The sequence below is a fragment of the Syngnathus floridae genome, chromosome 14, assembly GCF_059516105.1.
Source record: "Syngnathus floridae isolate MCC-2025c chromosome 14, RoL_Sflo_1.0, whole genome shotgun sequence".
Taxonomy (NCBI): Eukaryota; Metazoa; Chordata; class Actinopteri; order Syngnathiformes; family Syngnathidae; genus Syngnathus; species Syngnathus floridae.
Window position 1 is genome coordinate 5,257,266 of NC_142426.1, and position 24,960 is coordinate 5,282,225.

General features: G+C 43.7%; 5 protein-coding genes across 8 annotated transcripts in view; 3 read left to right on the forward strand and 2 right to left on the reverse strand.

Annotated features, from left to right (window-relative positions):
- asic1c (acid-sensing (proton-gated) ion channel 1c) overlaps positions 1-8,885 on the reverse strand; it is a 36,199-nt gene extending 27,314 nt beyond the window's left edge. For all 3 annotated transcript variants that reach the window (XM_088396644.1, XM_088396642.1, XM_088396638.1), the window contains exon 1: positions 7,532-8,885. In XM_088396644.1, the coding sequence (XP_088252770.1) occupies positions 7,532-8,086 (555 nt within the window). In that variant the 5' untranslated portion in view covers positions 8,087-8,885. The remainder of the gene's footprint in view (positions 1-7,531) is intronic.
- Positions 8,886-11,184: 2,299 nt separating this feature from the next.
- Positions 11,185-11,762, forward strand: h2bk1 (H2B.K variant histone 1). The gene is made up of 2 exons (XM_088396654.1): positions 11,185-11,393; positions 11,486-11,762. The coding sequence occupies exons 1-2, from the start codon at positions 11,280-11,282 to the stop codon at positions 11,720-11,722; spliced, it is 351 nt and encodes a 116-aa protein (XP_088252780.1). The 5' UTR covers positions 11,185-11,279; the 3' UTR covers positions 11,723-11,762.
- Positions 11,763-15,241: 3,479 nt separating this feature from the next.
- asb10 (ankyrin repeat and SOCS box containing 10) lies at positions 15,242-18,456 on the forward strand. The gene is made up of 5 exons (XM_088396607.1): positions 15,242-15,603; positions 16,351-16,618; positions 16,689-17,193; positions 17,730-17,843; positions 17,919-18,456. Exons 1-5 carry the CDS (start codon positions 15,279-15,281, stop codon positions 18,102-18,104), a joined length of 1,398 nt encoding a protein of 465 aa, XP_088252733.1. The 5' UTR covers positions 15,242-15,278; the 3' UTR covers positions 18,105-18,456.
- Positions 18,457-20,043: 1,587 nt separating this feature from the next.
- Positions 20,044-22,266, forward strand: gbx1 (gastrulation brain homeobox 1). Its single transcript, XM_088396645.1, has 2 exons — positions 20,044-20,669; positions 21,376-22,266. Exons 1-2 carry the CDS (start codon positions 20,219-20,221, stop codon positions 21,891-21,893), a joined length of 969 nt encoding a protein of 322 aa, XP_088252771.1. The 5' UTR covers positions 20,044-20,218; the 3' UTR covers positions 21,894-22,266.
- Positions 22,267-24,070: 1,804 nt separating this feature from the next.
- The window catches only part of LOC148387222 (arf-GAP with GTPase, ANK repeat and PH domain-containing protein 3-like), a 47,873-nt gene continuing 46,983 nt past the window's right edge, over positions 24,071-24,960 (reverse strand). Inside the window, exon 19 of one of the 2 annotated variants that reach the window (XM_088396629.1) lies at positions 24,071-24,119. In XM_088396629.1, the coding sequence (XP_088252755.1) occupies positions 24,086-24,119 (34 nt within the window). In that variant the 3' untranslated portion in view covers positions 24,071-24,085. Of the gene's footprint in view, positions 24,120-24,520; positions 24,660-24,960 lie in introns of those variants that run through there. The other variant, XM_088396628.1, reaches the window with a different exon arrangement.

Consider the following 24,960-nt stretch of genomic DNA (forward strand, 5'->3'; position numbering starts at 1 on the left):
GCTTTGCTAAATACACGTCCAGCAGGCTGATTGACGCGTGGCCTGCCTGCTTTATGCTTCCATAAAAAAAACCAATTGAAATTTGCTGAATTTAAAACCGAATTATTGTAGAAGTAAAGCTGTGGAGAAAATGCCTAGTGAACTTCATTATTTGGAGTGTTAAGCATAGCGAAGGTTGGTTGCAAAATCAATCAACACAGCTATACTGCAGAAAATGACCCTGTCTTTTTTTTTCTATACCTCCTTACGGAAGATTTTTTAACGCAAACTTGATTCCACAATTCTGAAAATGTTTTTGGGTAATTTGGTGGTCAAGCCGGGCAAAATAAACTCATCATTAACACATATAAAAAAAAAAAAAAAAATTAAAAAAAAAAAAAACACTTTCTCAAGGTGTAGTAGTAAAGTCTTGGTTAGCATCCAAATGTAAATTTGATGTGATTTTTTTTCAATAGAGCGTTTAAATGAAGACCTTGATGAAGCAGGCCAAAGCACTTGGATCAAGATGCGTCCTGGCTTCCCTGAGTGGAGAGTGGCGCTTCCAAGGTCAGCCAGTCCAAGTGGCCCGCGGCCATCGGAAAATAGCTGTTTGTTTGGCTTGGCCGATGAATTTGTCTATCCACAGCACACAGACTGGTCTGTGTGACTCATCATTCCATCTTGTGAAGCTCTTGGCAGAACTCGACAAAGGAGTAAACATGTGCGTTCCTCCAGCTGCCGCTTCATATTCCAAAAAAACATGCTGTTTAATTTCAAAAGATGTCGATGATCAACCTTTATTTCGAAGAGGACGATTTGGCGAATGACACCATGTGCAATAGAATGGGAGGAAATGTGTCATAGTTCAGCGGTGAACTACGCACTGACTCATTCGCGGCAAGCATTTCATAAGCAGATGAGAAGTCACCCAGCTATGTTAGCAAGTACCAAAACAAAGCCACCCGGGAGCCCGCGGTCAGAATAAACGACACTAATTACAGATAAGGAGTGCCTCCCTTTATTCACTTCTCTGCCAGAGTAAAGAGGTGAATTTGAATCGAGAGGAGCAAGAAAACAAAAGTACAGATATATAATCTAATATGACAGCAGCCGCAGATCAAGTACGGCAACGAGATGAGCTAACATTAGCGTGATTGTTTTTTGTTTTTGAACACGCAAGCTATTTGTATTGTAACAATACTACCGTAGAAGTTACGTGAAATGAAAATTACGCTGTATAAGACAAAATGGAGCAAACAAACACCAACAACAAATAATGCCGTAGTATCAACGGGTATAGCGGAAGACAAGCTAATGCTAGCGTGTGTGTTTGGGGCTTTGAATGTTAGAAATGTGTCATTTTTGAGTAGTTTGAAGGCAGACGTGTTATATCCAGTGATACGACAGCGAGTCAAAGTGACATGTTGCGCTTTGGGTGCAATTTGCTCGGATTTCTTTTGATGGCAGCCACCGTTAGATAAATGAGGCTCCTTATGAATCATCAGCAACAGTTGGCAGGGCAACCATCTTGAGGTCTTGTCCTCGCTAAGTATGCAGCCGGTGTGCGGCGCAGGCAGAAGGGCAGATTCCAAACGCGAATAAACAGAATGCGCTCGTGCTTCTTAACATGCTGCAGACGCAAGAGGCACGCTTTGGGAAATGCCCCTTTCATTTAAGCAAATGCTATGGCGGTCAAAATGTCACGTCCAATTTGTATTCGCGAGTCGTACGAGCCCTGTAAAAAGACGACAAGACGGCAGGGAATTAGCTCTCATTGACGCCATGTTTGCGGAATCGATGAAATCAACAAAAGGGCTTTGAATGTCAAACTTTGCTTACGTTTATGGGACACAAAACTGTACTTTTGGGGTCTCCTATAGAGCAACGCCACAAAATAAAGGTCATCAGGTACATGTACTAAAATGTATTTATTTGGCTTTGGGTGGTTTGACTGCAACCCAATTAGAGCTCGAACTGTTCCAGTCATCCCTCCCGTACAATCCCAGATTTGACGCTTTATCACAACTCGGGCAGATTCCAAAAGGATTTATCCTGTGACATCTTCCACGTCTCTCATTCAACAAATTTAATAATCACACAGATAAGAGTGTGAGGGGAATTAAGAAAAACAAATAGAAGATATGAAAGTAGAGATGAGTATCTACAAAGCATTTTTTTTTTGCATTTGGGCTGGATAGACTCGAGAAATAATTTACCAACGCTTTCCGAATGGGAACTATTACCAGAACAATAATGAGCTCATTAGAATAATAAAACCGCCAAGGCTGATTTTATATTCAACTGTACATCTTTAAAAACCTCACAGTCGGAGTGGCTCTGCTTGCCGTTTAAATTGGAGCTAACTCAAGTAATGCACTCTGCAGATAACGTCCTGTCCTTTGCTGCAGCAGAGTCGCTTTTCAGAAGATGAACAGAGAGACTGCATTTATTGTCTTAAAACAGCACTGCCTTAGTCATAAGAACTTGATTTAAATAGTAAGATGAAAAAAAAAAAGTGAAAAGACTCTCAGTTGCACACGACAACACACTGAATATTTACCACTACTAATAAACCTAAAGATCGGTCGCTTGTAGCCCCTCCTTTAAATTCATGCGGGTGGTCAATACGAGTCAGCTTCAAGAATGCAAATGAAGACATCATTAGGTGCTGAGGAATGAGCGCTAAGCTTTTGGTGGGAACCTTGAAAGAGCAGCACAAGCCATAATAAAGCCAGGGCAAGGCTAATGTGCGGGCGCAGATTTGAAATTATTTTGTGGGTCTGACTCAGGAAGTTGAAACCGACGTCTTTGGCAAAGTCATTTTGCATTCATGTTTGGTTGCAATCAAAGAGGTTAAGTGTCGCTAACAACAGAAAAGGAGACGTTCCGCCTCTTCAGAGCGGCCGGCGAGAAAGGCTCAGTGTCTTCAAAAAGAAATGCTCCCCTGTGGCTGTTTCACACAGACCCTGCTAATAAACGTTATCGGGACATTTGAGGGGTGGAGAAGAAATGGAGAGGAGATGATGCAAACATCAAAACTGCATTGCCCTGCACAGGTTACATAAATTGAAGTTAGACAAAAATGCAAAGTGGATGACTCACCGCACCGACAACACTGCAGGTAATTTCAGTGCAATTAAGGATAAACGTTGCTGCTGTGCAATTGCATCTCCTAAATACCGACCACAGCGAACGTCACCGTGTCTATCATACTAAAAAAATATATATTTGAATTGACTGCCATCCAACCAAGCGTGAATGCACAGTCCAACAATCAGATGAAGATGTCGCATTTGTGAATGTGTGCAAAAAGTCCCCCAGTGGAACCATTAGTTGATATCCTCCAGTAGCAGAACAATAACAAGCCCCGGGTGTGTGCATTGGGAAAAACGAATGAAGTGCAAAACATACTGATGCTTTCAGATACTAACATGAAATGCTTTCGAAAATTCACACAAAAATTAGAAAATAAAAAAAATACATGAATGTGTGCGCTGTTAATATTGATACGCCATTTTACAATCTATGAAGATTATTACGGAAAATTGTAATCTTGCCAAAATACATCCTTTATAGTCAAGAAATGATCCAAAATGAGCAAATGGGATCCTTCTGACATGAAAAAATCATGTGCCATGTGCCAAGTGCCATGGCAACAGACTTAGTAACCAGAGATTTTTTTTTTGTGCTCATAATGATGAAATTCAACATATTTTCAATCTCTCGGCCCTTCAAATAAGACTCTGATGCAATGGGTTGTTTAAGCGCTGTGAAATAAGACCCAACCTGGACTAGATAACCCAATTAATTGGTCCAACGAGTATCGAAAAGGGAGAAGATTATATTACTTTGTCCTTTGAGATCTGGAGGGCGGTAAAGGAATTCAAAAACTGCGGAGGGCTTTCCATTTAATCCATTTTAAAAAGACAAAGGAAATATTTGTGAACGAGCGCTGCTTTAAGCCAGTTTGTCTCGCATGGATGTAATTGAAAAGAAGAGAAAAAAAGGTCAGTGTTGATAAGGAGGTGCGACGCAACAGATGGGATTGCGGTAAAGCTCTAGATTTAGAGTGAGAGATATGAAGGAAAGGAAAACAAATTATAGACACAGACTATTGATATGGATGCTAGCCTGATGCTGCAGTCAAATTTCAAAATGTCAGCAATGATTCAGGCTTAGGGCCAAATTATACGGGAATGAATAAATATGCCGAATACAGTCTGCTAAATGTATTTACCAAGAGACATTTTCATTTGTGCCTCCTTGGCTTTCGCTTGCTGTACTTTAATGGAAAAGGTAGTCAAGCAAATAAAGTCAAATCAATCAATCAATATTTTTTTAAGCACAAAGAGCAATTGATTCCGTTATGTTCAAATCATTATCTGCATTGACCTTTCAGAGAATTGTTTTATCAAAGAATTTCTGCATTCTGCATTAAAGCAACAAAGTTTTTTTTTTTTTTGAAATCGATTCTAAATTAACTTTACCGTAATTAAACCTCAGGACTCTGACTAATTTGAAATTATTGTTAGAGCCAATCATAGAATGCAAAACTCTACTGTAAATAATATTGTATGATTCGGACTAATATTTGACTTTTGGAGACAGTGAATTCAGAGTTGGTTGTTTCGCCATTACAATATGCACCCTCGCTGGACAAAAGTAATTACGGCAGAGATAATTGCTTAAATAATTATTTTCAATATGCCCGTGTACATCTGACCAGGCAGCGAAACAACAATAATTATTATAATTATTAAAAGCAACGACAGATCGATGCTGTCATCACAAATTGCGTAATATAATAAACCACATGAACTGGTTATTTGAACTTACCTCATGGACCAAACTGTGTACATGCATGCTGAATGTTAAAATATCGTTCAACTCTTGAGACATGAGGCTGACACAAATTTTGTAAAGGTTCCAAACAACAAAGAAGAGAAGTAGTCCCAAAGTCGCCGTAACTAGCCAAACTGTTTACTTTCCCAAGTCATTATTACAACATACGTTAGATAACAGCCATAGCTGACCATTATTTTTATTTCCTGAGGGCCTCTGTTCCTCATCGTTTATGACAAAGCTCAGCGAGAGGAAAATAAAGACGCGCTGCGTGGAAGGAACCAGATGCCACATTTGGTTCAGCCTGCCTCATTTTAACCAAAGCTGAGTTTGGGCCAACTGGCTCCTGCTGACATGTCCACGATAAGATGGAAGAAAAAAAAAAAACTTGGGTGTGATGCTCAAGCGCGAGTTGACACACAAACTCGTGCAAAGAGGAATTGAGTGAAATGTGGTGCAGAGAGACTTCACGCCGTCTCGTGACAGCTCGAGTGCGGAAGGAAACGCCGTGATGACTCTCGGCCGTTTGTCTTCCATCCTCAGACAATGGCTCCATGCGGATTAGCACGTTTTGATGAAGCTACCGCATTTTCCGCACTATAAGGCGCACCTAGAAACCTCCAATTTTCTCAAAAGCCGACAGTGCGCCTTATAATCAGGTGCGCCTTATATATGGACCACTATTGAGCCACTACAGCAGGCGTGTCCAAAATCCGGCCCGCGGGCCAAATGTATATATCTTACATATGGACAAAGTTTTAAAATGGGCCATTCATTGAAGGTGTGCCTTATAATCCGGTGCGCCCTATAGTGCGGAAAATACGGTAATTTCCACTCCAATATACCCAAATAAGCACGGCAACGAACGGCACACTCCATCACTCAAGTTCAACCTTGAGTGAGGTCAAGCTCATTCAAAGTGCCATCATACTTCATCTACGAGCACGGCAAATGGGCTTCATTTATCAACCTTGGGGCTTTTCAAAGCATATTTACAATGTCACCTCATTCACCTGTTCATATAATTGTCGTTTGGCTGAAGGGAAAGTAAACAGCTCAGTCACGTACTGAAGCATTGACAGCTTCCACGACTTGTTCAAGGATAGTCGGACTGTGTGGAAGAAGTAGCGATTGAATCGGCAACCTTCCGGGAGTTGGAGACGTGTGGTCAGAATAATAGGGCCTTTCAATTTGTGCCGAGAGAGTGGTCATACTTCGACCGGACCCCGATGGGCACGTGGTTGCTGTCATGGCAGTCACGCTGTGTGCTGACGGCACATCCATCAAAGCCAAAGCGCCGCCTTTAGAAATGCCTTACAAATCCGAAACCTCAATAGCTGAAGAATGAAGACTGGAATATAAAACATATAAAAAAAAAAAGTTCTTTGTTGTTACTGTGTGCATTCAAAAAGTAATCTCGCCTTGGAGGCAAATGAAACGCTGCCATTTGTGTGGGAGATCAAAAATGTTGCCCTGTAAAAGAATATTTACAAAGATCAAAATAATACTTCCTGGTGTCAGTAACGTATTAGCTCAACATTTCCAAGGCTCGCCATCCAAACTGCATCATCAGCCAGACTTAATGGAATTCTGCCTTCATTTATTCAAGGTCAAAGCTCATCACTCCCACCAGTCGTTTGCATTGTAAATCATTTGCTTCTTTGCTCTGCACTCCTACGACTGCAATTGATTGGCAAGCAGTCCGTCACCTTAATGCGGACCATAGAAATTGGATAGACGGACATTTTGGATAAGTTTGACACGTGTTTGATATATCGAAACAAACCGAAGTTATTACAGACAAGGCACGGTTGTCCGCCCGTCCCGTACAATTAGATAGCATACAAATAAAATGATAGAAATCACTCTTTGTCACTTCCCGGATTTGAATTCCAGTTCTACAACTGAAATAACTTCTTGCAAGATGTCACAATGATGGATGAACACCATGAGCGCGACTTAAATTCAAAAGCACGCTTCAGCGGGGCTTTAAAGTAAAATCCCTGACAACTTTTTTTTTTCCCCAAAACAAAACTATATACTTTCAGTTCCGTTAACAATTTGCTTTATGAGACTAAAATGCATCAACTGTGAACAGATAAGCAACCAGATCTAGAATTTCATTCAAATTGTTTTGTATATCTTTTAATGAAACGTTATGCATCACTTGAGAGAATCACAAAAACTGCTGACGGACACTTTAGAAGCAGGACCCTCGGCCGAATTCACGACTCATCGATTTGACCATAAAGCGGAGATTGGCTGGTGACCAGTTCAGAGTTCAAAGTCAGCTGGGATTGACTGCAGCCACACTAATGTGGGTCAGTGATACACAAAACAGACAGATGGGTTTTGACATAAACGATATATACGATGACATTTCGATTGGATTAATAAGACATAAGGCATTTTTAAGAGCGGCTCTGATTTGAATCAACAAAACGCGGTAACGACATGAGCGGATGGACCGACCTCATCAATAAGCCATTATTACTTGAGTGTCTTGTTCATTAAAGCAAAGTCAATTTTGCCTCCATGTGCATTTGAGAGCAGATTTAATTGATTCCAGGGTTAAGTTTTCATTTCCAATGGGCACTGCCCAAAGCAGAAAAGTGGGAACTTAACTCATTCATTGCCATTGACGGATATAGACGTCAAATATCCATTGGGCTGGCAGTGAACGAGTTAAGACGGACAAAGTGTGACTCACCGTGCTAAAGTTAGCCGAGTAGCAATCCTCCCCGCGAAAGGTGCACTGCAACAGCATATCGCCGATATCGTGACCCGTGCGGTTATAGAAATCGGTCATGTTGAAGAGTTTGGGCTTAAAGTTCTGGAAGTTGGCTTTCTCCTTCAGGGCGGCCAGAACCTCAGGCTCGGCCAAATGCGGGTTGGCGATTTGGTAGTTATTATTGAGGAGGGCCAGAAGCTCCCCCACGTGATAGAGGTCATTGCGGGTGATTTTGGAAAAGCGGAACTCGTTGAGGTTACAGAAGGTAATGGCGGGAAAGGTGAGGTTGGTGGCCGCCACCTCGTCCAGTTTGGTGACGTGAGGGTACTCCAGGTAGTAGGACACCCGATCCATGCAAACCAGCAGCAGCAAGCTCAGCGAACCCAGGAAGGAAAGCGTCCAGAGGAAGCGGCGGAACGTCATGTGGCCGTAGGAGAAGATGTGACTCATGCCGTGCAGCGTGGAGATGTTGGCAAAAGCTTGCAGGTTGGACGGCCTGGCGCTTTCCATGCTTTCCTCCGAGCCGCCTTTCATGGCTGTAGAGTGACGCTCGAGCAACTTCGGCGAAAGGACTTTGCTTAGCAACAGCGGTTGCTAAGTCACACCGAGCCCTCGATGGCAAAACCGACACTCTCGACAAACGGCCACATGAGTCGCTCCGTCACTTGCGGCAACTCTTTCGTTGCAAGGCCATTCGCCGGTTGCCAGTTGTTGCTTACTGATTCTATTCTATGCAAAGCTGCTGTCTTCTGTCACGGGAAGCCAACGCGAGAACCCAAACGCAACACCTCCTGCTCCCTTGAATGGGAACGCAAGAAAGCCAAGGAAGGGGCAAATTAGATGTAAAGAAAGCGGCAAGAGATGGGGTGGGGTGCTGCAATGAAAAGGGGCTCGCTGTTGGGGAGAGGCGCTAAGCCTCAGCAGTCAATGGGACCCTTCCTCCTCCGAGCGGGAATGCCTCTACATTGCTGTGATGATGGAATGCAATGATTTTGTGAATGGAGCTAATAAGGAGAGAAACGGGCTCACGAGTCCCTCGCCGACACCTTCCAGTCAGTCGTCACTCTTCTTCCGTCCAGAAATTAAATTGAAGGTGGGAGAGGAGGGGGGGGGTCACAGACCTCCGAACAACCCGCCACTGTGCTGTTCGTAGCTTCCACGCTGGATCTACTTCCTCACTTGCGCAAATCCTTTAGTTAACGGCGAAACCGCCGCTTGACGGTTTACAAGCATTGTCGCTAAAGCCGCTCTGAAGAGCTCCAGCTTTACTCCTGCGAACATACAGATTTATATTCGCTTCCTCACCGCCACCACCGACAGCACCCCCACCCCCCCGTCCCCCTTTTTATCGCTCTCTCTCCTCCGCCTCCTCTTTAGTAGTCAGGATCCATCCCACTGCTGAATGGCTGCTTTGCTTGCGTGTCTGCGCTCGCATTCGCAAGGCAAGTCGCTCAATCTGGACACCACCTTGGTTCTCTGTGCAAACATGCCACATCTTACTTTGCATGCTGCAATGGACCTCAAACTATTGGAACCAGAAGAAGACTCTTTTCTTGGAGTTGTTACTTCTGGCGACCTTTTTGGGTTTATCCCAAAAAATGGATGGATGTTTGAACCACCGGTCATTTATAGTGTCAGTGACTCAAACTTGAACTGAAACATAAACGAGCAATGGGTTCAAAGTTCACCGGGATGCTGCCTGACATCTTTTCATTTCTCCCAGCAGCAAAAGATTTAATTCAGAGCATGTGGAATCACCATAACAATAGGTGAACTGTCAAGGATATGACCACAGCCCTCAGGGATTCAAATCAATATTCCGCTCTGGTAACCAAGCACACAGACCATAGCAACGGTTAACAACGACAGGCTACGCATGATGTCGCCATGCAATTGCCATTTATCTACAAAACGGCATCTAAAGATTCAAAAGGAAAGAGGAAATTGTCCGGCTCACACAGATGAAAATGAAACTTCATACATTTAACAGCACAGTTTTAAATCCACTTATGCTGCCGGTAAAATGACAATTTCACTGCACATTTTTTTAAAATCAGACAACAGACAAGACGGAATGAACTATACCCTCCAAGCTAATCAATTTTGATATGGTATCCTACGGAAGGATTAGGAAACACTCATTCCCATTCTACACAAGTCAGTGCGCCTGTTGTTGCAGATTGCAGCATCAACGTGGTGGACTTTTCAGCAGTAATTGCTTTTCAAGGGGAGGGAGAAATGCACAGCTTAATGCAGTGAATAACAAGTAGCAGGCCTAACATTTAACACACCACCGCTTTTTTTTGCGGGGGCTTTTGACAATCAACAATATAAATGAAGACCATACAATTGTGTTGAGAACTAACACAGGGTCAATATGTGCAAACACTGCCAAATACTTCAAAAGTGAAAAAAACCCAAAAACGTTTTGTGTGTGACACCACAGAAAACAATGATTTCCAAATACAAACTAACTATCAAGCACTTGCTGATGTAACTAGCGTGTAGCTGAGCGCATCACGGCTTATGAATTGTGTGAAAACGACAAAATTTCCCCTGCTGTTGATTTGGTTATAATTACAGTCATTAACTTCTCTTTACCCTTGTTCGGCAATTAAGAATAAAAAAATTCTTTAGGCCAATAACTTTCAGAATCCATGTTCAGTACCAAAACATGTTATTCACATATACACTTCATAGCGGCCTCGCGAGGTCGTCTCTTTCGCTCGCTGACCTCACACACCTATTCAACATGGAGGTATTATTTGTTATGTCATGGCGGGCATTGTAGATTAACTGTATTTATGGCATAGCTTCAGAAGAGTCGTAGGCAGTATGTGTGAGATACTGGGAAATAAATACAGTTCTCCTCCCACTACAAATTGACATCCATGGCAATCACGGCGAGATTCAAATTTAAAAAAAAAATCTTGTTAGGCCTAAATTTGATTAATCTAAAACATAGACCCTGTTAGCACATCACATCAAGTAAAAGTTGTACTGTCAATTCTTGATACAAAGCAAGTGTGGTTGGATCATGATGACTTCATTCCAACCAACGTCCCAAGGAAATAATTTTATTGCAACACTCACCTCTACTCATGAAGACTGGGTTGGAAGGGCACGCAAGTCATTTCCTCCATAGAGTCGTTGGCTAAGGCCCCTTCTTATATCTCATATTGAACACATTGTGTTCTATATATAATGGTCCATTTACCTCTGTTGCCATCTGCAGAAAAACATTTTAAGCCATAAATCAAAGAAACAGTCATTTTTCTTCATTGTGTCTCTCACATTTATAGAATAATAATTTTTAAAAAAGCAGGTAATGGCTTAAAAAGATCGAACGGAAATAAAATGTAATTCAGTTAACCACCTCAAGAGGGCAGAAAAATACACAAATGTCGTCACTGACCGTAGCCAAGAAACGGTACGAGCCCGCCACCCAGTGGTCAAAACTACTTAGTGCAAGCAGTGCCTGTTATTTAAATCGACTAAAGCAAGTTAAAAATTCCACAGACATAGATTTTAACTTTATTCCACCTTGTTTCTCTGGTGGGCGAGATTTGTGACGTCACCCAAAGTGATTCAGTCCAAACAGGTGAGCTTGATGAGGACTAATTGCTGCACCGCACGCCCTATAAATTCAAGTGTGGCATCGAGAACTATGGGAGAATCATTTCTTTAAAAAATAAAAAAAAAACGTGTTAACAACCACAACAAAAAAATGTCTGATGATCTTTCAAAGAGGAGAGGTAAGAGTTCCGGTGAGAAAAGGGCCAAGAAAAAGGTCAAACGTAAAGAGACGTACGCCATGTACATCTACAAAGTTTTGAAACAGGTGAGTAATCTGCTTTTTTACCTGGCTCACCGTTTATGTCACTTTTCGTTTGACTCACGGACGTAAGAAATACTAACTTGTTTATTTTTTAGGTTCATCCCGACACGGGAATTTCCAGCCGAGCCATGAGCATCATGAACTCGTTCGTCAATGACCTGTTCGAAAGAATCGCCACCGAGGCGTCGCGTTTGGCTCAATACAACAAACGCGCCACTATCACCAGCCGCGAAGTGCAGACCGCCGTCCGGCTGCTGCTGCCGGGCGAGCTGGCCAAGCACGCCGTGTCCGAGGGCACCAAGGCGGTTACAAAGTACACCAGTTCCAAATGAGCCATATTGGCACCTGAATAAATTTACCATTTCTTCCCTTCTCATGGCGTCATCTTTGGCTTGGTAACACAGCTACGTAATAGCCACTAGATGACGTTGTTTAGCTGTTTTTTGTTTGAGGGCTGTATTGTATTTCTCTGCATTTTTCAAATGAGTCAAAACGCTCAACACTAAATAAATAACACATTCATATATAGGTTGAAATTATCTTACCAGAAATGATTAAAGCCTTCTCTAACAGCGTAATTCATTTTGACATGGCAGCTCGGTAAAATCGGGGTGACAAACATAAGTCTAACAGGTGAGGGCAATTAGCACACTCGGAAGTGACGACTCAAGGTTCCGCCCAAAATTAAAATATTTTAGTACTTGATGGAAATGTTTCATCATTTAATTGCCGATTACAATCACACGACGCTTTGCTTCAATACGACTCGTGTGATTGCTATTCAACATTTATTTATTCCTCTGTGTTTCAATTCCCTGAATGACCACATTTTCCATCAATCCATGCCATTAATTTGAAATATTTACCTACTAGCTACTTCCACTTTTCTAACCATTTCAAATCATTCAAATTGTTCAGCTTATTCAGGAAGTCATGTCTTGTTCCAAATTCCTTCAATTGCCATTTTTTTAATGAATTTTCAATCTCAAAATTGCACATTTTAAAAATTCACATCTTTCACAGGTTGTGTTAATGGCATAATGGCAATACAGTATATTTCTATACGTTTTGTAGGAAACCATTTTTCAATTATTGGCTTTTGAGGAGAAGATGTTTGGAAACCCCTGATATATACCATTTTGACATGTTTCTAAGCGCCCTCTTAAGAGTGTTGAGGGTCCTATGCATTATTTGATACCAGCAAGTTTGCAAATGAAAATGAAAAGTTTTGCATTTCACACCGTTGCTTGACTTTTTCAACATCGCCCTCCACGCATAGTCAATACGCTCGCTGTCTCCGTTAAGCACGCTGCTACCAAACATATTATGGATGGGTGCATTAGTGACTGATGCAGCGCCTGGGCTGGCTTGCCTTGTTTTTGTGTTGCGAGCACATCATTAGAAAATGTTCCACTTGGCAGGGAAGCACGTATTAACCGCTAGCACAATGAAATGAGGTTGTGATCGATGGTTAAAGTTATCCAAGACTATTATGCTGAAATATGAACCTCCCTATTGTCACCGTGAAGCAAAGAACCATTTGCATGTTGATCAGTGCATCGAGAGACAATTGGAATCTGCGTTACAAAGTGTGGAGCGGGGCCCAACGCTCAAACAATATAGAAATGTAATCACACGAGCAGAGTAGTTCCGAGCTGAGGTTTAATTTAATGCTCTATAAATTCATTTGGGTTCTCATGTGAAGCATGCTAAATAGACACGGGGTCGTTTTGCATTCGGCCATGTTGACGGCCATTATTGATCGGCTATCAAAATACTTTTTAATGACACGAAATAAATGAAACCTCTCGGACGTGATGTATTCCTGGAAGCTGGTCAAATTCGGATTTGTTTGAATCTCAATTTTTGCTTGGTGATCTGAAGAACAATCTTCAAGTAGCATTACGGGTTATCATGCTGGCTTCTTTTCAATGTTGTGTATTTTGATATTTCCTTACATGTTAGATCATCCAGTTAACTAATCCAGTTATCAACAAACGCCATACAAACTTTGCCATACAACTGTACGCACATAAGCTGACAATCATTCTGCTTTAAACTAGCAACAACCCACACTGCAAAATCCATTAGCATTTGATATTAGTCTAATTACATTTCATCACGCTCAAAGTACATGAAATGACTCCACAATGTGGCAGGAGGGCTGCAGTTAAATCTCCTTCTCGCATGTGTGCCACAGTACTCCAAACAGCATTATGAGGCACATAATCAGAGGGAACTAATTGCCAATGATTGCATAAATGAAGTGGCTCGCTTTCATCACAACTGATGTTCAGCGCCTTGGGAGAGAAAGAAAGGCGCTTGACCAGAAAGCAGAAAACTCATGAAGCCGTACTGCTCGTGGCGGCTAATGTAAAGAAAAGGAAGATGTCCACAGAGGGGGGTTGGGGGGCGGTATGGTATTGATGTTTTTTTTCTTGTCATCACACTTGCTTCTACTTCACAGGCAAAAAAAAAAAAAAAAACACCAAGGCCAACCATTTGAGAAATGAATCTATGGAAGTCTCCGTCTTTTTCCCCCCATTAGTAAGTGTTTAGTTCAGCGTTTTAAATAATTGTGTTACAAGGAATGATATTTAAAATACATTTGGGAGCCAATGAGGCGGGAAAGTGCCTACATGTTTTGCTGATGACACCCGGGCCATTTGGAAGACATCAAAGTAGAGAGGAGGTAGCCTCCATGCATATTATAAACTCGTTATGTGGATCATTTAAAAAGGATGTACTCCAGCCACGGAAAACAATATTCCTAGTCTCGGGTAATGTGTATTCTCAAACTTGAGACTGGTGCTCGCCTCCAGTTTAATGTGGCATTCATTACCCAACTGTAACATAAAATAAATGACCTCGATTTCAAAAGGAGGAAGTGTCGTTAAGGTATAGATGGCATGTCCGCAATTCAAGTTGAATTTCGGAACAAAATTTTCCTTTGGTATCAATTAAATTTGGCTGCATCTGTGAAAGAAGCTCAAATCAAAAATTGGCTGAATATTTTTTTATGCCAGTTTGATCCTCTTAGCTCCCGGCAAGAATTTGGAAATGCTGGTCCATCATTCAAAGAGAGATATTAGCCGGGTGCCCGGTGAGGAGGCTCTAAAAGTCTTAATTATGCGTTGTCCCTCCTCCATCAGAACACTTCACGTGGGGCAGACGCACAGCGGTGGCTCGTCATTCAGCCTAATGCGCCCATGCAGGGAGTCGCGTGGATACATAAAAGCCATTAAGACTCACGAGAAGGAAAAATAACGGAACGATCTTTTACAAACAGCGCACAAACGGGAGCAGTTGTCGTCATCTAAAGTAAAGCGCACGATAGAAACTGTTGAATATTTACAATGGCAAAATGTTATCTTTGTGCTGAACGTAGTTTGGTTAAGCTTCGGGCTGTGATTGTGACGTGAAATGGGGAAATAGCCCAAAAGGTCGCGACCTGAATGTTGTTGCCAGTAGCAAAATGGCCACCCCTGGAAATGGATAAACCCCAGTGGGTTTTTCCACTTGATTCATATTCCACGAAAGCAATATTAATCAGAATACTGTGTTTACACTAGTGGGAGAGAATATGTGATATATTTTTTTGAACGACTTCCCCTTTAATGCTACTTTACCAACTGCCCTTCTCTTGTTTACTTACCAACTGTATCACATTCTCGCTCTCATTTAGTTTCTAAAATGAGAATTGAGTAGCACGTGACCGAAGAGAGTTATTTTTATTCTTAGTAGGCAGGAAGGCAGCCAAAGAGCAAAGGCCTGAGCGACAACACGTGGGACTAAAAATAGCGTGTTTGTCGTTCTTCATGGCAAATATCAAAACAAGCAACAGCCAGCACACTGTTGACATGCTCCAGCGTGCGCGAGCTGTTCAGCATGTCGCGAGGCAGCTTCGTCTTCTCATCTAACGCTTTACGCTCGCTCCAACTGGACGAGGACATGCTGGAGAGGCACGACTACAAGCGGCGCATGGCCTCCCACCATCTGCTGAGTTATGCTCTGAAGAAGGAGGCCCGGGACAGGACGCCTTTGAGGGCCAACGTCGCGCCGAGGCCGTACGTGTGCCGAGACGTGGTTATCCAAAACGCTCTCTACACGGGCAACCTGGAGGCTATGCAGCGCCTCTTTCCTCGAGGATCCTCCGCCGGTCTCATCATTGAGCCGCAGGGCGGCGAGATGCGCTGGGTGGCCCGGGGGGAGGGTAAGAGACAACATCTGTCATCATTAGGATTTCATTTAGGAATTGGCCGCGTGGAGTCTAATTTACGAGGATTGTTTTCCAGCGACCTGCATTCAAGGCGTTGGGCTCGGTCTTTCCAATATACTGTGATGGTATGCAAATCATGAGCAGCATCCCGCCACGGCAACACGACGTGATGTGAAGGCAGAAACGCATTCTTTTTAGAACATGCCAGAAAATTCTGTAGCCTGAAACAAACCAATTACTTCCAAATGACCCAATCTGAAAGGATTGCCATCTTCGAGTCCTTGTATCCTTTGATTGGTTGTTGCTTACATGCTTAAATCTGCGCTGGCATGATTTCCCGAGTCCTATCACATGACGTCCCGAAATAGCCTCGTATGCACAAACAACACACCTAACCGCGGTTAGTACTAATCCTGAACTAGTTAGGCAGAAGGCAATGGCTTACGCGGCACCAAAGGTGAAGTGGCGCAAGCCAAAGACGTTCCGCAACGACGTGATCGCCACGGCCAAGGCCACAGGTTGCGTCCAGCGCTTTTGGAACTCGCTGCTGGTGGGCGACGAGCTGACGCTGGCTAGCATAGCGGACGATGACGAGTACGCTTACTTGATTGACGCCACTTATGACACCAGTGATATAGATGAGTGGACCAACTTCAGATATAACTACAGGAGCTTGAGTAGGTTTTGAGTTACGAGTCCTGTCTCGACTGATTGTCCACAAATCGGATTTTTGTGTCTCAGGGCTTTGGTCGCTGACATACGAGCAGGAGCTGACGACGCCGCTTCACATTACGGCCGGACGAGGCTTCACCGAGTGCCTGAAACTGCTTCTGCAACGGGGAGCCAGTGTGGACCTGGCGCCGGGTGGCATCACCGCCTTGCACGAGTCCTGCGTCCGCTGCGAACCAGAGTGTACCAGATTGCTGCTGGTCCACGGCGCCGACGCCAACGCTGTCTCGGATGACGGCCATATGCCTCTGCACTTGTGCTCCAACCCAGAGTCCATTGAGTGAGTCTTGAAAAATGTACGTAGAGGTTGGAAAAAACGGTTAACCATTTCATCCCCATTTTATCTGCAGATGTGCCAAGCACCTCCTTCAACACGGCGCCACCATTAACGCACGCACTACAGACGAAGACGACACTCCCTTGCACGTGGCAGCCAGGAACGGGCTGACGGATCACGTGGAGCTCTACCTGCGCTACGGCGCCGCCGCGGACAAAAAGAACCACGAAGGCCTCACGCCGCTAAACGCCGCCTGCTCCCAGCCGCAGGAGCTGCAGGACCTCCAGCGCTACTTCGGCTTGTGCCGGATTCTGATGAAGGCGGGGGCCGACATCCGCACGATGGACCAGGACAGACACACGCCCCTGCACATGGCGTGCAAGAATGCCAACGCGGACTTGGTGGAGCTGCTGTTGGCTAACGGGGCTAGCGTTAACGAAATGGACTACGGCGGGGAAGCCCCCATGCACAACATCCTCAAGGTGGTTTCCTACAAACTTGCCCATAGTCCCGAGAGGGTGGTCCGAGCTCTGCTCAACCACGGCTCCATCCGAGTGTGGCCGGGAGCGCTTCCCAAGGTAGCTGAGCTGCTTTCAACGATTTGTGCTTCCATTTTGTACCAATTTGGTCTGCGGGGTGAACCGTCCCACTTGTCAGTATTGGCGGTTGTCGGTTTTACCAAGATCCTTTCCTACCGAGGCGACGCTGTCACCCAAATGACTCCCGTTCTAGTTTTGACAATCATTTGGAGTTAATGATGAACCAATTAGCCATTAAGGTGTCTAATTTTGCATCACTGCACTTTTGCCACCTTGCCTTGTTCTCAACTTGCCAATCCTTCCCATTTGCCGACACAACACGCAGCGTCGCTCTCGCCGCGGGAAGCAGACTCACAACTATAAGCGCACCCACGTGCACCAGACAAAACGCCTGCTTCCCTAATTAGGCAAGTGTTAATAGGAGATTAATTAGCACTAATTGCATAATTTCCAGTTAGACCCCCAGAGGGAGCCCCAATCTGTTCATTTCACAAGTGTTTAATTACTTTATTTCTTTTGAATCTATGGCCCTCGCTGGCAAACTCCAGATGATGGTGAACGATGCTGATTTTCAGGTTCTGAAGCACTGCTCTCAATCTCCACGCACCATCGAAGTGCTGCTCAACGCCTACAGTCAACTTAAAGTCACCGACACCTGGGTCGAGTCTGTACCCCCTGAGGTCTTTGAGGCAAGTTTACCACCGGGTGGAAACATGCATTTGACAATTCAAATTAATCCCCATATTCTTTTTTTTTTTTTTTAGGAGCACCGGGAGTTCTACGAGTCAGTCTTCTCCCTGGCACGGACTCCTCGTTCCCTGCAGCACTTATCACGCTGCAAACTGAGGGTCTTCCTTGAGGGGAGACTTGACAAAGTGGTACCGAGACTAGACCTGCCCACCATTATTAAGAACTATTTGCTTTTGGATTACAGAGGTTATATCCACTAATTGGGCACTTTAAAAAAAGATGATGAAAGGGTTTGCTACTGCTGCTACGGATCAATATTGCAGGAGTTTGATTGGTCTTCAACCTTTATGCACGATATATCTTGCACCACAAGAGGGCGCTAGAGACTTGATGTGATGAACTAGTGCCCGTGCACTTCTGTTTCCGTCCATCTTCGATAGTGCCTTATCTTCGTTTCTATATTAATCGTGTTTTATCTTCGTGCTTGACGAGTTTTTGTTCAACGTGTAAATGTTCTTATTTTAATGTCCTCTGTGTGTTTTCTGAGAATTTAACTGTAAGTTTTTTTTTATGTAGCATAAACGGAAAATAAAGGATTATAATTCCATTGTATATTTGGCAATCCATTTGATTGTCATTTTTCTCGTCATATTTTGTCTTGAATTATTTTTTTTCCTATTTTTTGTATCTTTATGAATGAATGAATACCATGAATGAAAGAGCTCATTACAGCTCATACTTTGAGTACTTTGATTCAAAAAGTGAAATAACTCGCACAATGGTAATGTTTTGAGAGTTATTGGCTATCATTATTTGTAAACTATAGACAGAATTAATTAAATAAAACCATGCATTAATTGAATTCATTGACGCCGTGTGGTTTGCTTTTTGACTAGAACAAATGAATTAAATTGCCCATGAGATTCTAATTGAGTGAGTTGCACAAAAAACTGGCTTATGTTTGAACAATCTGAAACTTCCTGAATCATTCAATAAACAATTTGAAATATTCATTGTATATATTTAAGGCGCATTAATCATGAACATTTGAAGAATTTTTAAGAAAAATTATAATTATTATGTTTCTTTTTTTTTGGTCTGACATTTATTCCTATAGGCACTCCACGAGACATAAACGATGTAAATGTGTTTTGGGCCCAATAACTATACCGGTCCCATTTTAATAAAATCAAAGCTCAAATGAGGGCTCAGTGATGTTCTCTACATGTGCAATTACGAGCAAGAGGCTGGCCGGGACCCTCCGCTGCTAATCAGGCTGGCCTATAATATGATGTTGGTGTCGTGCGTGCAATCAAGACGAGCGCTTGGAGAGCTCGGCCACCCGGGACTCAATGGGGCTAATCATCATCCTCATCATCATGATCAGCTCCCATGCACGGCCATTTTACAAGCTGACATGATCTGACATTATTGCCTCAAGACCAAAGATACTTTGAATTTGCCCCTGTAGCTACAGCAAATAAAAATGTCGCTTATTTGGTCAATTTGGAAGCCAAACGAACCCCCCCCCCCCCCCTCACGCCTGCCTTCAAACTAATGTGACTTTGGCCATGTTGCAAACCCACGCTGCAGTTGACCTCGCACGTACACGCCTTTTATCTGAAACTAATTTTCCCAAAGTATCTCTCTCCAGGGAACAATTGTTGCAGCACTTCTTTATCCGGGGCCAAACACATTGTTTGGAGGGGCCCCGGAGAATAGGCCAAGAGAGCAGAGGAGGGAGGTGTGGAGTGGGTGGGGGGGGGGGACATCTGCCTCTCCTCCCCTCCAGACTCTTTCCGAGAGGGAGGGGGGGCGCACAAAAGGCTTGGTTGTTTTGAATCCACAGTAATTGCTAATCATCAATCAAAATTAATAATAGCTGATTGGCTTGGTGTGGTCGACGGTGATAGAAGGGGAAGGACTTGGTTTTGAAAAAAAAGAAAAAGAAAAAAGGGGGGGGCTCTCCAGAGAGGCGTAGGGGGGTGGGAGGGAGTCCCTACTGGGAAACGACCGCCTCTCAGGACGGCCAAAAAGTCAGAGGCTGAATAAGGAAATGAAGCGTAATTTGAGGAAGATGGATGAGCCCCCAGGGACCAGCAGCCCCCCACCCACCTCCCCTTTTCACATGATAACCAATGCGCTCGCTCCCTCGCTCTCTTTGCGCTCACATCACAGAGGGAGGAGTTGCCAAAGAGTTCTAGAGCTCGGGCAGCGTGTGTTGATGTGACAAATAAGAGCGGCGCAAAGGGGGAAACACAAGCGGACTGCGCAAACGTCGTTACGGTGCCATTTCCGGGGATGCGGCTCAGGATCTACTTGCGAAAAGTTTGACATTTTGCTGGGGGGAAAAGGGGGGTGTTTGCATGCGAAGATGCAGCGACCAGGAGGGCAAGGCACTGCTTTTTCCATTGATTCCCTCATAGGGACCCCCCAGCCCAGACCGGGACACCTGCTCTACACGGGCTACCCCATGTTCATGCCCTACAGACCCCTGGTCATCCCGCAGGCCTTGTCCCACTCGCCTCTCTCCTCCGGGATTCCTCCGCTGGCCCCGTTGGCTTCTTTCGCGGGGCGCCTCACCAACACCTTCTGCGCAAGCTTGGGTCAAGGCGTGCCATCCATGGTGGCGCTCACTACCACCATGCCCAACTTCTCCGACCCGCCGGACACTTTTTACCCGCCCCAGGAGCTGCCGGGCCCGCGTCTAAGCGCGGCCGAGCCCGGCGCGAGAAGGCAGGAAAGCCCGCACTCGGACGAGCTGCACGGTCGGGAGAAAAGCTCCGAGTTGCTTAACTTCTCGGAAAGTTTTCAGACGATATCAGGTAAACGTTTGTCTCCTTCTCGACTGTTGCTGTCATCACAAGTTGACATACGCTTGGCAGAATTTGTGAAATGTTTTTAAGGCAAATATGCATTTTGTATTTCATAATTTTTTTATTGCTGATTTGTCATACTATTCTTAATCCGATTAATTAAAGTAACATTAAAAATATCACTCTACCTCTGCCATGGTTTAAATTTAAAAGTATAACTTGAACAAACACTTTTGATGATTTCAAAGGCTGTGCGTAAAAACGTAATACTTGTGCGTAAACGTTATTGTATTGTCGATATAATGATAAGTGTTTTTTTTTGTTTTATATTTGACGACGGATTTCTTAAATACAGCTAAAAGACTCACATAATGATTTTAGCTTGCGTGCTAAATACTTTTTATGTTGTCTATTTTTTTTTCAATACGTAAATACACTCTTAAAAATGAACCCGAACCGCAAATTGGGTCAATATGATCTAACTTTGGTTTTCTTTACATTTTTTTGTATTAAAAAAAAAAAAAACTCAAAACGGCATGTCTTGATACAAAAGCACCCAAAGTTGGGTCAAACTGATCCAAGCAGTGAGTCGGTCCAATTTTTGGGTTCTTTATGACCCAGCGCTTGTATTTTTCTATTCCTCATATAAGGGGGAAAAAAGTCAAACCCCCCCCCCCCGCAAGCCTCGCTCTAACTTTTTCTTTTTTCTCTCTAGGCGAGACCAAGCTGTACAGTTCAGACGACGAGAAAGCGGACCTAAAGTCTGCCGAGGCCGCGTGCAGCGACCGGGATGACAGCTCGGCGGACAGCGAGAACGAAAGCTTCTCGGACGGCAACACCTGCGGCCCCCTGTCGCAGAAGGCCAAGCTGAAACTCGGGCCCCACGACGCGCTGCCACCCGGCGCCTCCTCTGCAGGGAAGAGCCGCCGGAGACGAACCGCGTTCACCAGCGAGCAGCTGCTCGAACTGGAGAAGGAGTTCCACTGCAAAAAGTACCTTTCGCTCACCGAGCGCTCACAAATCGCGCATGCGCTCAAGCTGAGCGAAGTCCAGGTCAAGATCTGGTTCCAGAACCGCCGCGCTAAGTGGAAACGCATCAAGGCCGGCAACGTTAACAACCGCTCGGGGGAGCCCGTGAGGAACCCCAAAATTGTGGTGCCCATCCCAGTGCACGTCAACAGGTTCGCCGTACGAAGCCAGCACCAGCAGATAGAACAAGGGACGCGGCCGTGAACGCGATGACGTCATAAAAAAAGTTACAAACACTTAACGAGACTCCACCAACTGGAGTGAAGACTGGAAATATGCTGTCACTTTTATTTATTGATTTGTGAATATGTATATATTTAACAAAACAGTAAAAATGGGCACTATGAAAAGAATGTGTAAAGATTTTTTTTAAGTATTTATATGTCAGGCCAAATCTTTCTGTTGGTTGCATGTCATTTCTCATTTAGTGGTGAGTCTGTTCAACTTTTTTTTTTGTACAATATGTTTGCATGTAAGAAGGTTTTGTTTGGGAAGAACCACGATTATGAAACGAAAATGACCAAACAAGGGACAAGTGTAAAGTCTAGTGATCTAATAAATCCATTTCTATATCAAAGTCTACTGATTCATTCCACTTTGAATCTTCCACCATGTTAAAACACACAGCCGATAATTAACATTTTGTGTGTATCAAAATCTAATCGACAAATTGGGCCCTAGTGTTAAAAAAAAAGTTGAAAAGACCTTTTAAAAAAATCATACATTTTTGAAAACTCATTGCATCTATTGTAAATATTCCAGAAATGTAAGTAAATTATGTTGCTTTTTGTTTCTTTGCCCGGGGAGTCTGAAAAGCATTTAAAAGAATTAGTTGATGGATTCACTGATTGCAGATGTAGTGATGGATTTGTTTTCAAGAGGTCAAGTGGATTGATGGAGCACTGACATTAACTTCTCCTTCATTCACCTCTGTCAAAAAAGGCCATGCTAATCTAAAACTATTGAACACAAGGGAAAAAAAAAATTGTACACACGACACAAAGCTAAATAAGGTGGCTGAAACCTGATCAACCCAAGCTTTGACTTTAAAAATGTACAAAAGCCTTGTTCGAGGGGGAGAAGGATTACATTAATTTTGCTGACCTGACTTCCACCTTTCTTCTTAGAAATGGAATAAAATTTGCATGATATTTTTTTAGGACTGAACAGAGACAGCTCGTGTTAAGTTTCCACCAAATACTTCTACCCCACCGAATGAAGAAACCTTCATGCGATTTCCAAAGCAAGAATGAAAAGCGTGCATATCCTAAATAATATCTAACCACATCCAGTGACAGGAAAGGGAAGCGGAGGGCCTTTGGTGTTTTATGCCAAGCTCACATCCGTATGCTTTCTCTGAAGGCTCTCCAGGACAAGCTGGAATCACAAAACGTTTTTCTTTGGCCTCCAGCCCTGCCGCAGCACCTGTTGAAGAATCCTCAAATATGCAATATGCTTAATATTTCACACCGATCGCCAGCTGTACCGCGTCAATATTTGTTCGGAATTCGGGATTTCAACTGCGTGACCCTGCATGTGAGCGCAGCCTGTAACACTGGCAACTTTTGAAGATTACATCCTGGGAGCTGATTAATTGGGCTGCTCAATTCCACGACACTGTGCCACGGCTATTTCGGGTGACAGGCAACGTTGCCGCTATAATCCCATTATTGTTGTCACTGTGCTGATCTCAAGTTCGCTATTATGTGTGAAGGGCACATAAATCCATTATGGTGACAAGCTCACCTCCATTCAAGTCTTTAGTGAATGCAGACACTCAATTTACAAATAGAAACATCACAAATTCTCCAAAAGGGAACACAAGCTGCTCGGTGCTAGGCTGGTTGATTTACAAATGGTGTTAAATCTGGGAATTTGTCGATCTTCTCAATAAAAATCTTCATTAAAAGGAAAGTCAATTCTAAATTTTTGTTACCACAATGTTCCAGAAATGGGCAACTGGTAGGACTGCTGACCATCAAACTAACATTAAATGAAGGAATTTTTTTTTTTTACCTCCCCCCCAAAAAATCACCAATTTCAAAGCATGTCGGGGGTTTGTAATAAATAAATAAATAAATACATAAATGTATTAACTGTACAGGCAACATTTAATATGGGTAGAATACAACTAAAATAAAAATCAAACTACACACCTGACACAGGGAGAAGGTTGCGTTTGCTGAGGGATGCAGTCACCGTGTTATAGTGCTAATTATGCTAATTAGCGCAGGTAATTGATATCTAATTGTAATGATCATGTTCCAATCACGAGCAGACAAATGCAATTTCCTGTTCTAGGGTTATAGCTACACTTTAGGTCATTGTGGACTTCAAATGCTGTGATGGCGTCATTTGACTTTTGAGGTCAGCCTCTTCCTGATTTTGGTTGATTGTCACACTTTTGGAGGTTTGGTAAAAATGTAGCACCTGGTAAAAGAGACGGGAAGGATATCGTTGGGGGTGAGCGCGTTGGTGGGCCGCGCCGCGTCCGTACAGTGATGTATGGGCAGATGCATCAAATCGCACAAGATAAACAAGCGATGAGTTTCATCAGGGCCATCATGGCTTTAATTTGGCTGCCTAATGAGTCAGATCCAGCGGCGGAGATAAGAGTTGTCAGAGGCTCGGCTCTAATGAATTTCTTGCCACTTGTAATCAAGGTTGCCTGTCTGAGGTGTGGGGGGGGTCGATGATTAATGGAACCCTGGAGGATTCCCTCGGCCCTCAGCCTTCATTACAGCTAATGCATTCTCAGGCAAATTAACAGAGAAACGCCGGCAAAAGCCGATGGGGAGGGGAGGGGGCGAGGTAGAAATGGCGCCGGGGCGATGGGAATGGAGCATTTATGTACAACACAGCTCAGAGAGGAGGAGGAGGCAAGGAAGGTGGGATGTGTGGATTAGGGAGTGCATGAGGACGTAGTGATCAGACAAGATGAAGCTTAAATTGATGAATGGATGTTGAGGTCTTAGGGGGGAGAGGGAGGGGAGGGGGTGAAGCAGGGAGAACATAATTACGAGTTAAAGAGGTTAAAAGGATGTAACAGGAAGCAAATGTCTATGTAATGTAGCATATGCAAATGAAGACAGCTCATTAGCCAAAGCTCCGCTCGGTGCCTCCTTGATACAACATTGACGCTAGCGCGCCCGCGGGTCTTCAAAAGGGGACGAAAAGCGGCAAATATGGATGGAATGTTTTGCAAATATGCTTTAGTCACTCGTGCATCCGTCAGCCTCTGCGCCACCTCCGCAATTGTGGAGGTAATTTG

Excerpts from the sequence above, each read along its gene's own strand:
- h2bk1 (XM_088396654.1), top strand. The coding sequence starts at position 11,280 with ATGTCTGATGATCTTTCAAAGAGGAGAGGTAAGAGTTCCGGTGAGAAA. Across the intron at positions 11,394-11,485 it reads TCTACAAAGTTTTGAAACAG|GTTCATCCCGACACGGGAAT; the intron begins GTGAGTAATCTG and ends TTTATTTTTTAG.
- asb10 (XM_088396607.1), top strand. The coding sequence starts at position 15,279 with ATGTCGCGAGGCAGCTTCGTCTTCTCATCTAACGCTTTACGCTCGCTC. Across the intron at positions 15,604-16,350 it reads CTGGGTGGCCCGGGGGGAGG|GGCTTTGGTCGCTGACATAC; the intron begins GTAAGAGACAAC and ends TTTGTGTCTCAG. Across the intron at positions 17,194-17,729 it reads GGCCGGGAGCGCTTCCCAAG|GTTCTGAAGCACTGCTCTCA; the intron begins GTAGCTGAGCTG and ends GCTGATTTTCAG.
- gbx1 (XM_088396645.1), top strand. The coding sequence starts at position 20,219 with ATGCAGCGACCAGGAGGGCAAGGCACTGCTTTTTCCATTGATTCCCTC. Across the intron at positions 20,670-21,375 it reads AAGTTTTCAGACGATATCAG|GCGAGACCAAGCTGTACAGT; the intron begins GTAAACGTTTGT and ends TTTTCTCTCTAG.